At 46.6% G+C, this 13314-nt stretch overlaps 1 protein-coding gene across 4 annotated transcripts in view; it reads right to left on the bottom strand.

The window, feature by feature from the left end:
• Nucleotides 1–13314, bottom strand: part of SYK (spleen associated tyrosine kinase) — an 84373-nt gene that overhangs the window by 23782 nt on the left and 47277 nt on the right. For 3 of the 4 annotated variants that reach the window (XM_079109289.1, XM_079109287.1, XM_079109288.1), the window contains 4 exons: nucleotides 5643–5781; nucleotides 3269–3350; nucleotides 2691–2722; nucleotides 1465–1533 (listed from right to left, as the gene is read on the bottom strand). In XM_079109289.1, coding sequence (XP_078965415.1) covers nucleotides 1465–1533; nucleotides 2691–2722; nucleotides 3269–3350; nucleotides 5643–5781 — 322 coding nt within the window. The remainder of the gene's footprint in view (nucleotides 1–1464; nucleotides 1534–2690; nucleotides 2723–3268; nucleotides 3351–5642; nucleotides 5782–13314) is intronic. The other variant, XM_079109290.1, reaches the window with a different exon arrangement.

The following is a 13314-nucleotide window of genomic DNA, read 5'->3' as shown; positions in this document are numbered from 1 at the left end:
GCGGCCTCATAACGTTGCAAGGAGCCTTGTGACTGAAGAGCACCCCGCATCAGGCAGGTTTTGAAGCACCTCTACTTAGGAGGTGCCTCATTGCCTGTTTCCTACTAGAAATGACTGCAGCCAGGCCTGAGCCATCTTGGCTGCCCAGCAGGGCCTCTCCAATCAGGGTGAATGTCCACAGCTGCAAGGGCCAGGTGGACAGGGGTGGAGCCGTGGGGGGTCCTGCCCAGGCCAACACTGAAGGCAGGCATAGTGGTCCACCCAGGGTGGGAGGGGCCATTCGCCTCAAATACCAGGGTAGACTCACATCTCTGTTCCGTGGTCAACAAGAAAAAGACCATCTGAGTATGGCTGTCAACTTGGAAAATTGTTATTCAATAGAGTTGCAGGTGTTTGTGCTTTTTACTTGTGTTGATTTTAAAAAGTACCTTAAGCAATCTACTCCATGAATTTACCCAATTGTATGTCAAAATGTTTGGGAAAGTACAGATTAATATAAAAATGTCAAGAATTAACTTTACCCCACTGAAGGCAAAAGTTGATAGAAAGAGCAATATATATATATATATTATATATTATATATCATATATCATATATCATATATATTATATATATTATATATATACATGCATACATTTATATATAATACATATATGTATATATGCACATATATGTATGATTGGTTATAAATAAGTCATTAAAAATGACTTTTTTCACCTCAAAATCTAGTCATACAGCAAAACACAGAAATCAATTCAATGTTAACCACCCCAAAAGAAAACTGGTTTTCCTCGACCTCATAGTCCATCTATTCCTTATGTGTTACATTTAAAGTTCTATGTTGGAAATGTGTCACCACCAAAGGAATGGAATGAATACTAGATAATGAATTAATACGCGTCACAATTCTAATTCATTATCAAACGTTCAGTTCTAATGAATTAGAATCATGAACCCTAATTCTGTGCTGGAACCTCAGAATTCCCTGAGGTTGTGGCTCCCTCCCTACCAAATCGACAGCCTCCAGTCTTCCTGTGCAGCACCCCTACCAAACCTGTTCCCTCAACACCGTGTGATCGACATAATTACAATGACACAGCAAAGCAAGATTCTGGCAAGTCTAAAGTAAGTTGTCTGCCTTTGAAAAGATCTTCTGATATGAGTATGAGCTACCACTGATCATGCTCACTGAAATTGGTCCTGAAGACACCCTTGAGCAGAGACAGCAGGCGGACTTGGATGGGCTTTGCAGCGCAGTGACTGAGGACCACATGGAAAGCACGTGTGCGCGGGGGGCGTGGGGACCGCGGGCTGCAGGTGTACACAAGGGCTGCACACGGCACAGAGGGAGGCACCCAAGCAGAGCGGCAGGGGCGGTGGACCCGGAGCGCCGGTGGAGCGCTGGCCAGTCCTACCGCTGCTCGGGGACAGCAAGCGGGAGATGCGGGGATCACGGTTTAGCACCTTTCCGTGGCCACGCTTTGGGAAGGAGTATGATTTGATTCTTGAGATTATTCCACCCGCTGACCAACTCTAGAAACCATAATGGCAAAGAGGAACAGTAAATTTAGTGTCAGCAAAACAGATTCAGGACAGCATGCATGACATCCTACCTGAACGTGCTTCTGTAATGGCATGGCTGAGTCCCTCCCTACCCTGCCCATGAGATTCCCTTTGCAGGACTCTTGACTATTTGAAATGCTTCCCGAAGAGGTTACTATTCAGGCAGAAGGCTCTAGAAAAATATTAGGGAAATTCTTTCCATCCCTGGGCCACCTCCCTGGTTTCACCAGGGACTCAGCTCCTGAGTGGCAATGGTCCCTGGCAAAACTGCATAGATGTGACTTTTTATGGATCTGGGGGGTGAGGACATAGCAGGCATGAAGTAAATGAGGTACTGAGGGACCACTTGTCTGGTGACATTAAAGGGCATCGAATATCCACACTGACGTCCCCCAAAGGACAAGAAAATCAATCCCTGCCTTGAATAGAGGTCAGCTCCTAGCAGTCTAGAGGGAGAAGGGAGGCAGGTTCTCTCTTCAGGGCCATCAGGCACACCCTGGGCAAACCCTTGTGGAGATGAAGGTAGGTGTGTTCTCACCTCCTGTGGACATGGAGCCAGGACTTGAGCTCTGGCCAAGACTCCCAGTTCCATCCTTCCCTAGGGACTTCTTTTGTAACCTCACTCATCATCCACACGCCAGTTCCCCTTCCTCTAAGCTGATTTACTCAGAAAGATCTAATTCCCTGGTAACAATTTATTGGTTGATTTGACCAAAGGAGCTGGACAGAAGCTCAGTGAGACATCTTATCTACCTGCCACCCATGCGGCCCAGCCAATGACACAATATGGCTCTATGAATTATGCACATGGTTTAGCCCAGAGTTCAAGGCTGAACTTGGATGAAATGTTCCCATGGGCCTATTTCTGACTTAACATCAGATTTCTTCCTTAGTTTAGATACTTTTAGAAAATGGGGAGAATTTAACCCAACCAAGAACTTAGGAAAACTTGTCTAGCTTAGCACTGAGAACGGGTTGGTTATACTCAACACTCACTGGAAATCCTAGTGCATCATGATAGGGGTATGTTCAAAACAATGACCACGGCTCTGGTTAGCTAAAATCTGCTTTTTAGTTGTGCTAATAGACATTTGCTTCACTGTCAGAGGTATACCTATGACACTTACCACAGGATGAGAACTTGGACCGTGTGGATGAGCTGCAAAAGTGACATCTCCTGGTTAGAAAGAACATGGACGGTATCCACTGTATACAGGAAAAACACCCAGTTATCCCCTCCCCCACTCCACATCTGTCAACATGTCTGTGCCACACTGCTGCTTGAGGAGACTATGAACCTTCTGCACCCAGCTGGGCATGGGAGCGCATGCCCGTAATCCCACAGGCTCAGGAGGATGAGGCAGGAGGATCCCGGGTTCAAAGCCAGCCTCAGCAAAAGTGAGGTGCTAAGCAACTCAGTGAGACCCTGTCTCTAAATAAAATACAAAACAGGGCTGGGGATGCAGCCCCTGAGTTCAATCCCTAGTACACACCCACCCCCCAAAAACAAACAAACAAAAATTAGAATTGTGATGCTGTCTTTTAAATCCATGGTATCTAAAATTGGAGCAATCTGACGGTACATCTAATCACTCAGTAAGAACAAGGCCCCATCCAATCTGAATCCAGAATAGACCGAATCTGTAATATGGCTGATTATGACCATTATCTGAAAGTCAGCTGTTCCTGTGTCTGGGGAACTCACCCATCTGTGCGCCAATTTTTTGACATGGAACTGTAAGAACTCTTAACAAACCATCTGGCTTGTAAGAATAATGTTCCACCAGCTGAAAGAGAACAAAGTTGGAGAAAGTGTGGTAAATAATGGGGCAAGAAATGGAGAAATAGGGACTGAGAACATGGACCATTTGTTAGACTTAAGAGAGCTCCAAAGACTTAAGTCTGTACAGGTGTCTGGGGAGGTGGGCACCCAATCAGGGATGTCCTCAGGTATGGGTCAGCAAACCTTCTGTGCAAATGGCCAGATAGATATATTTTAGGCTTTGGGGGACCCCATCAGTGTCACCAAGTCCTTTATTTCTAAAACGATCTTTTAAAAGCATAAAAAATATTCTTTTCAGAGACTGCATAGAAACAGGTCAAAGGCCAGACTTGGTCTGGAGATTTGCAGACCCCTGAGCTAAAGAAAATAATGTGAAAATAGAGCAGGGTAGTAGTTACGGACTCTCAGACAAATAGTCCTGGGGTCCTGGAGTTCAGCAGGGTACACAGGTATCTGCCAATGCTGTCAAGTAAATTACCAAAAGTAATCATGCTCATAAAAACTGGAAGCCATTACTGGCTAGAAAATACACACCAAGAAATTAATGCGGGCAGAATGCTATGAGATACCCATGAAAACAGCAAAGCATCTTAGAAAGGAACTTTGCAGCAATTAGAAATGCTTAACTCGAGAGTGAGGCACAGGCTTTCAAACTGAGTGAAAACCACACAAGCAAAACTGTCATTGAGAAGTGGAATGAATGGCAGGCCTAGGATCCAAGGGACATATAAGGGACAGGCCTGGGATCCAAGTATCAGACTGGCATAAAAGATGCCTGATGCCTGATGCCTTTACTTACTTATATTTTAGTTTTTTTTTTTTTTTTTTTCTTTTTGCAGTGCTGGGGATGGTGCTGGGCCTCATGAATGCGAGGGAAGTGTTCTACCCCTGAGCTATAGACCTAGTCCCTCCAGGTGCCTTGAAGTGATTCTTGCAGGAGGTAAAAGACCATAATGGGAAATCAATACCAGAAGGCAACATTCTGTATTAACCCCCCTAATGCGCACTGAGCCCCAAGTACTGGAAATATTAATACCCTTTCAAATCAATACCATTAAAATAAAGCAAAGCCTGTGATCAGCAATGAGGCACATGCTGACGAGCCCCATTACCAAAAGCCAATGTCCATGTTATGAGTGACATGTGTGACTATTTCTAATATCTTCTACTCAAAAAAGGAGTATCTCTTTTCTGATTACAACATTAAGAACAAAATCACATGGGGGGAAGTAACTCTAAGTGCTCTAAAGAAAATGTGGATCTGTGGTCTCAGTATTTAAAAAGGCAGGGTTTTGGGTTGAGTACTTTCCTGGCTACTGACTGACTGCATGTGGGTTCCTGGCTGGGTCTGGGTGGGAACTCTTGAACTTGCCCCAAGTATGTCTCTCACCCACAGAAGCTCAAGGTGGTTGTTCTCCAGGCAGAGACTGCAGACTGTCTGTCTGCCTCTGGACTCCCTACAGATTGAAGATGCTCTGAGAACAAGGTGCATGCAGTGCCAGCACTGTGAGGTCCTTGCTGTGGGCGAATGTGGCTGTGATCTAAAGTGAAGAGCAACGTGTGGCTCCCTACAGATGCATGAAAAGTACAGGTGAACACTTTTGGGTGTTCCTGAACACCCAGGTAACTCCCAATCACAAGTTGTTTCAGGGTTCACTAACAACTGGGCCAAGAACAAACCATTTCTGGACCAGGGCTGCAACATTCTTGGACAAGCAGCCTCCTGGAGTCCAGGAATTCAGACTTAACTTCACAAGTTGCCTTAGCTGCTCAGGAAAGACTCGATTTGCAATGCAGATGGCACCTGAGCTCAATATCCACTCCTGCATCTCACAGCTTGAGTCACAGCCCCAGAGCCCCGCTCCCTGCCCATCCGTGCCTTTGTTTTGTGTGTATTTGTCTGAAAGACTATTCTGGGTTCTAGTTTGAATATCTTAGAGAGAAACATTTTCCAGTTCCCCAAAGCCGGGCTTCCTATTAAACTGCGCCCAGCCCTGAATGGACATCTGCTTATGGGCATTGAGAACCAAATGATCCTGGACAAGGGGCAGAACTTGTTCACCTGGCACAACGGTCCTTCTGCCAAAGCCTCTCAAACAGGCAAGTCCCCTGGAGGTCAGGAAGCAGGCTGGGACTGAGGAGGCAGGCAGGGACCCTTGTGTGCATTCCTAACATGCTCAGAGGCTGCTGCTGGTCTGGGGGCCACCTGTGGATGGACAGCAGCCTGTTCCCTCTGATTCCTAAGAGCCCCTGGGCCCCGTGCTCCAGCCGCAAGGAGGGAACGGATGACGCGTACCTGCCAAAGTGTGTCGAACTTCTTCCCCTCGGGGATGGAGAGCTTGCCCGTCTTGTCCTTGTCGATGCGATAGTGCAGCACCTTCCCTTCGTGCAGCAGGCACAGGGCGTAGGAGCCATTGTTGTCTCTGGCCCTGATCCTGGAAGAGAAGGCACTGCGTCATCCCACTCCAACCCGTCCTGAGACAGGAGCCCAGGAAGCAGAGCCCAGGCCAGAGTCCTGGTCAGCAGATGCTCTGCGGAATGTTCAGCTGGGTGACACAGCCTGCGGGTGACACAAGCCTTGATGACCCAGGAGGGACCAACTTCTAGTCAGTACTGGAGTGCGCGCCACAGGAGAGGGGTGGGTTGGGGACCACTGCTAAGGTCCTGCAGGGGCCCGTGAGCCCTGGAGGGTAATGGGGATAGCCTAAGGCTCAGAGGACAGCAATGTGACTCAGGGTGACCAGCAGGTGGAACCTTATAGGGCCCTGAAGGTCTGTGGAGTCCAGTGGATTCATCCCCTCTCTGAGCCGGGTCTCAGTTTGGATCAACCATAGCTGGTAAGTCCCACAGCCTTGCCAGGGTGCAGGTGGAGGGGCCTGGTGGAGAGGGAGTAAAGGGTGGGATTTCTAGCCAGGAACTTTCTGGGGCACGAATGTAGAGATGGGAGGCTTCCCTTCCTCGGGGGCTTCCTCACCTCCCCTCTCCCTAATGGAGGGGCAGGGCTGGGATTTAAAATAATCAAATAGTTCGGTCAGGTGACGTCCTCCAGAGAAGAAGGTGCCATTCACTGTGGCGTGAGGGGTGGCAGGCAGCAACCAGGGCTGTGCCGTGCCGTGCTGATGGTCCCCAAGGATCCACTGTCACTGTCATCATGGGTAACCTTCAGTGCTACCTGGTGTCCAGTGAACTGAGACTTGGGATCTGAAGACAAACAGATGAAGTCACCCACTGCGGTGCACTGGAAGGGCACTTGGGACTTTTGTGAGAGGCAAGAGGGGTACTGCCGGGACCTGTAGAATTCCGGAAGGATGGAGGCCAGTCCAGGTGGAGGCCGAAAAGCCATCTTAGCATCTCAGTCACCACCAAAGCAGCCCTATTGTCCCTGTTCAGCAACTCAGGCCCCTCAGATCATGAGGTCTGATTAAGCCTGAGTCACGAAGGTCCCAGGAAGCTTCTCCAGCCCCTGCATTTGCTCATAGGAGGAAGTTGAGGTCTGAAAGCACGAAGCAACATGCCCGGGAGGATAGACTCAGGGAAGAGATCAACTGGGCCCCAGCTGCCAGGGATGGACATTTGTGTACAGAGGAATTTCTCCTGCCTCCTCTGGGTTGCAAGAGGTCACAGCCACGGTCACAGTCACGATGAGAGTGAGATAAGCTTTGGAACCGGATGTGGCCACACTTCCCTTTCCCTGCCACATAGACTCATCTCACGAAGCTAGCCCAAGACTCGAGAACTGAACTGTGCTGTTGGGGACTGGAACTTTTTAAAAATGAATTTCTCTATAAGTGGTGCTTGGCCAGGTACAGTGGCTGGGTTGCCTCTGTACCCCGCTGCTCAGGGCAGCAGGCCAGGAGGAAGATAGATGCCCAGACCCTCCCTAGCCTGGTAGGTGGCTCTACTGAAACCTTTCCCCTGTGAAAACAGCCCAAACCAACCAAGTCACCAGCACCTCAAAGTGTGAATTCCTGTTTCATGGTCACATGATCAGTTAGAACCATAGTTGGTTACTGGTAAACTGACCCACCCACCCAAAAAAAGCACACAGTGAAAGATATTTTTATATGAACAGAAAACTAACTCTTTAGAGAAGCTAATTTATAATGTGGGGTGATTTATGACTGCTCTTTTTATCTTATAAATATCAGTGGCTCACAGACAGAATCATTTGGATGTAGAAAGAACTACTTAAATACAAATTATTAAGAATTATGCATATGCTTATAAAAATTGGTCTTGGGAGAAGGAAGATCCGAGGTCACATCAAAATTCTTCCTGATTTAGATTCCTTCAGAACTGAGACTTGAAGGTCATGGGGATAATAAATGGGATCTGAAATCTAGTTTCTAAGTTCATGTTCATTCTGTGCTAATCTCTTTTGTCTTACACCTCAAGTGACTTTTTCTTGTTAAACTGACACAGAAACAGGGTATAGTGGTGTGCGCCTTAGTCCCAGCTACTGGGGTGGCTGAGGCAGGGAGATTATGTAAGCAATTCAAGGAGGAGTTCAAGACCAGCATGTGCAACATAGTGAGACCCTGCTTCTTTAAAAAACAAAAGCCAGAATGGACCCAGGAGATCACAGACTGCCCAGGGACATCATGGAGTCAACCTCATTAGAAATCTGGCGAATACAAATTAAGACCGCAATGGAAATACCATGAGACTTTTCCTCCTGGCAAAAATCAAAAAGAGTGATACTTCTACGTGTTATTGAAAATGGGGAGCGACGGGCGCCCTCACATTCTGCTGCTGGGGCATACAACGGGTCAACCATGCTGGAAAACTATTTGGGTCGTTGAGCAAATCACACCTTCAAGGATCAACAATTCTACCTCCTGGTATTAAAAAACACGCGTTCCCTGCCCCTGAGAAAGTGTCCTGGAGCCGGCACAGTGGCACACGTCTGGAATCCTAGCAATTTGGGAGGCTGAGGCAGGAGTATCACAAGTTCAAGTCAGCCTCAGCAATTTAGTAAGACCCATCTCAAAAAGTAAAAAGGGCTGGAGATGCGGCTCAGTGGTAAAGTGTCCCTGGGTTCAGCTCCCAGTATTGGAAAAAAATGTTGTGCTGGAATGTTGGTAACAGCTTGTCTGGGCTCATCAACGACTGTATGCAACCTGAATGTTCATTGACCATAAAGTAAATAAATGGGATAATAAATCTATTCAGACGAGAATATGCTAAAGCAATGGAATGAGAAATGGCAGTTACGTGAAGTATCAGTAAGTCTCACAAACAGAAAACGCACATGAAGTCTCCAAACAGTCAAAAGCAAACAGGTTTGTACAGAAATGGACACCTAGGCAGTAAAACTAAAAACTGAAGCAACAATAAATTGTCCAGGAAGAGACCTCTCCCAAGAGGATGGGATGGAGGGAGTAGGGTAGAGACTTCTGGAACTTGGGCTGAATTTTATTTCTTCACCCAGGGGGTGTTGACTTCATGCGTACTTGTTAGGCTGTACCTATAGAGTCTGACACTCTAGGGTTTTATATCTCACAATAAAACTAGCATAAAAAGAGCACTGGTTCAAAAAGGAAACAGACCATCTCTTGCTTTTGAACAAGCGATTTCTGCAAGACCCCCACCTTCTCAAGCTCCTCAAGAGAATGGGTCCTGCAGATTCCTTCTCTCCACCTGGCAGCCCTTGCATGTTCCCCGAGACAGGTAGCTGGCAGGTGTGGCAGCCGCTGTGGACACACAGCCTGAGCAGTGCCCCAGGCAGCTGGCAGGAAGTGAGGGCAGAGCAGGGAACCCACAAGCCCAGCATCTGGAGCTGGTGAAGACCAGAAGGCTCCAGCAACATTAACGGCCAGCAACTGTGAGCTATCTGCTGGCTGCAGGCAGATCCTGGGCTGAACTACTTTTAACTTAAAATATGAGACAAATGGCTTTGGAACCTGCCTCCTGGCTCCTCCTCTGGGCTACCTCCTGTTCCTGGGCAAACCTCCCCTTGGCAGGTGGTGTGGGCAGCTCCAGGTTTACTGAAAGCCAACATGAGTCTCTGTGCTTTTGACAGGTTCAACTGGCCTCAGGCTATTCACTATTTATTTGGAACCTTTTCCCCCAAAGATTCCCTTAGAAGCAGTAAGCTAACAGACCTGTAGTTGGCCCTTAGAAAGCTTGGGATTTTTCAGGGCTAGATCTCAACGTTATGTTGAGAAGCTATGCTAATGGCCTTAGTCAGTTCTTGTCCTCCTGTAGCTGGCTCTTTCCTAGGGTGGGCAGGCTTAGGCCTGGGCTGGAAGGCATTGTACCTGCACCATGCAGAGGTGAGACAGGAGAGTGTTGTGTTGTTCCGAGGCTGGACACAGCCTGGAAGTGCTGACCCTCTTCTTCACCCTCCTGGGTGAAAGATAAGCATGGTAGTAATTTTGGGCACTGAGGGTCAGGTGAGGACTTGGGAGGTGGTGGGACTCTGCTCCAGGCAGTCTCCCTAAGGTTTCCAGGACGAACCCGCTGCAGACAGAACTGAGCAGCCAGTCACATCCCAGCTCACTAAATGTTCCTGTTCTCCCCTGACATGGTTTTCCCGCTCATGGCAGAGTGGAGCATCACTGGGCAAGACAGCATTCATGAGGGCAAGAAGGGCACCTGGGATTAGCCTTGTGCGCAGGAGGGACATTCACTGTGGCTGGGAGGCAGAGGGGCCAATGCTATGAGGGGTGGACAGTCCTCTCTCAGAGGCATTGATCTGACAGTGGCTTCTCCAGAAAGCAGGGCTGGGAGGACAGGGAGAAGGGAATGTGGGATGCAATGACATCCTGAACAGTGTGCATGTCGCTCAGGAGAGATGCCAGTGCTATTCAGCCCGCAAAAGACAAAAAATCAAATCAAATAAAAAAGGCAATTTGTTGGAATTTTCGCTTTGTGCCACAGCAGCATTTAGACACATCACGCACAACACTGAAAATAAGATCAGTCTGGAATGCAGTCCATGTCTGGGACCATGCCAAGCTGTTTTTAGCACATCTGCCTTTTAAAATATTTGATCACAAATGCCTTTTCTCTCCGTTCTGGTTTACAAGGGTGGAGTAAGTTCATGCTTCCCCTTTTTCAGCTCCATTGAAACTTTGATCAGCACCATTGAGCTGATGCTGGCATCAGCCCACAACTGCCTTTGAACATTAATTTACCTTCAGACAGACTGTGATGCTTTCTGCTGACCTATGACTGTAAAACCACATACACCAAATGAAATGGCCCACTTTGATCAATCATGGCCACATATGAGAGCCCTGATTGAACTTAGCTTTTACTATGGCATAGGAGGCCACAACATATGGCCACAACAGTCAAACACTCCCATTCATTAATGAACAAGAAAAAGGTTCCTGTGAAATGCATAATTCACTTTCGAAATAGAACAAAAAAATGAGTGGAAATGTGAGAAGAGAAGAGTGAGTGGCAAATATGACCAAAACAGTGGGTTTGGTCTAAGGGCAAACACCAATACTGGCATTGTAGTGGGCAGAGAGTGACCTCTTAATCCAGCAACAAGGCAGGCACTGCATTGAGAGTCCACACAAAGAGGGCGAAACCTCTTCAACCCTGGAGGAAAGCATTTCCAACATAGGACACTCAGGATTCCCACGGATGAATATCAATCAAATTATGAGCGCAAAAATGATCATCCAAAATATAAGGGAACAGGAGTTATAAAAAAAAGGCCATGGATATAAAGAGAGAAAAAGAGATACAGATTAGTCCCTCCACCCTGTTATTTTCAGCATTTGAAAAATCAGATATGAACAATAAACTAAAATGAAATGTTTAAAGAAATAAAACATGGGATCATAAAAATTAGCAACTACTATAATACTCTCAAAAGTTCCCAGAAATATTTGAAAAGATGCAACTTCTAGGAATTTTTTAAAGTTTAATCGATGACAAAAAAAATCAATGAATGAGTATAAAAAAAGATTCAACAGAAATCCAGCAAAAATTAGTGAACTGGAAAACAAATCCGGTGGCTTTACCCAGTGGAGCACACAGAGAAAAGTGATGGAGAATAAGAAAGAATTATGGAAGATAAATTTAGAAGGTCTAACATATGTTCAATAGGAGCCTATGAAGGAAGAAATGGTAAGCATGAAGGAAGGCAACACTTGAAAAAACAGGTAAGAGTTCAGAATTGATGAAAGAAAAGATTTATGGCCGTAGGAAGTATAGATACACAAGAACCACTGACTCAGCTTTATACCTATTACTTTGTTCATCTGCATAATGATTCAAGATAAAGCATGACAGAAGTCATATCTTATCTGAAGGTAATACTGTCTAAGACCACCAATGGGTACCTGAAATTGTGGATGGTACTGAGCTCTGGGTGTATTAAGCATCATATTAAGCACTTCACTATATTTACTGGGCACTTTACAGGTTATCTTTGGCATATCCACATTGCCAGCTGCTTTGCCACTCTTATTTTTGGACCATTATTAAATAAAATAAGGATAACCTGAACACAAGCATTGGTATATCACAACAGTTGATCTGATAACTGAGATGGCTGCTAAGTGAATAACAGGGGGGTAGTGCATACAGTGTGGATACATGGGACAAAGGAATGATTCAGGTCCCAGGTGGGACAGGATAGGACAACACCCAATTCCAGTGAAGGACATAGAATGTCATGTAATATAAAACTTCTGACTTGTTGATTCAAGGTGTCAGGCTTGCCTGACTCATGACCTATGTTTTTCACTGTCTCACTCAAGATTCTACAAGTACAAGCAGTTTTAAGATTATCTCTGTCTCATCAGTCAAATATGACAGTATTTGGGGTGTGCTACAGGAATATTCCCACCTATAAATATGGTCACCGACCCTCCAGTGAATCATGGAAACCTCCCACAATCACTGGGCTTAATTGTGCTTAATTCAGCCTTTAGAGCATCTCAAATAGGCTTAAATGACGACCCCAGAACAGCAGCATCGGCAACACTGGCAAACTTGCTAGAAATGCAAACCATTAATCCTAAACCAAACTTAGTGGATTAACAACGCAGGACGTGGGACCCAGCAGTTGGTGTATGTCACACCTCCTGGTGGCCTCACACACACACACACACACACACACACACACACACACACACATGCATGCATGCACACACTAAGATCTGAGACCTGCTGCTCTGTTCATCACCTCCTCTGGCTCTTGTATATGTTCTATGGAGCCCGACTTAAGGTACAGTATCCATTCTTCATCCTGCATCCTAATTTTGCTTTGTTCCTTGGTCATAGGGAATAATATAGAAGTGTGTATTTTACAAGCTAGCTCCATGTTTCTAAGGATCTGGCTGCAGAGCGAATAGAGTGTTTACAGCTGCCTTACATCAGGTGGCAAGTGCACATCGGTGACACTATTTCTGAAACAAGGCATCTACCCGCCATCCAGGCCACGTGGTTGGGGCAGGGGCCAGGGAAGGTGCAGGGCATCAGTGAGAGGTGTTAAATTCTAAAGTTCTGATATTCAGGGCGATGATGTCACCTCTGGTCCCCTAAGCCAGGTCTTCCCAGGCCTGCTCCTGAACAGGACTGCACGGTTCTGATTTGCTCACCCCAGGTTTTGTGTGGACACAGCCTTTCCTTAGGCAGGCAAACCCACTGAATATTCTAGTCTCTAGCTATGTACAAAGTACTGTTCAGCCTCTGGACCATCTATTCCTGTTAATCAGACCCTGCAGGGTCTCCGTGAAGCCCCAAACCTGAATGAGTTAGTGGTTGGTGTGTGTGTGTGTGTGTGTGTGTGTGTGTGTGTGTGTAAGGAGTCTCAGGGTTTGGTGTGGAAGGAAGAGAAGAGAAGGGAAGAAGGGAAGAAAATAACTGAGTGCATCACACTGTCCCTGGAAATTGGCTGATATAAAAGAGGATTCTAGGACGAAGTGTTTACTCCTCCATGAAAGGGGAGGTGAGGAGGGCGTGTGAGTTTCAGATGCAGAACATCTAAGAACAGGCCACAC

The sequence above is a fragment of the Sciurus vulgaris genome (genome assembly GCF_902686455.1).
Source record: "Sciurus vulgaris genome assembly, chromosome: 13".
Taxonomy (NCBI): Eukaryota; Metazoa; Chordata; class Mammalia; order Rodentia; family Sciuridae; genus Sciurus; species Sciurus vulgaris.
Note: the sequence above shows the minus strand (reverse complement) of the source record. Positions and strands in the feature narration are given on the sequence as shown.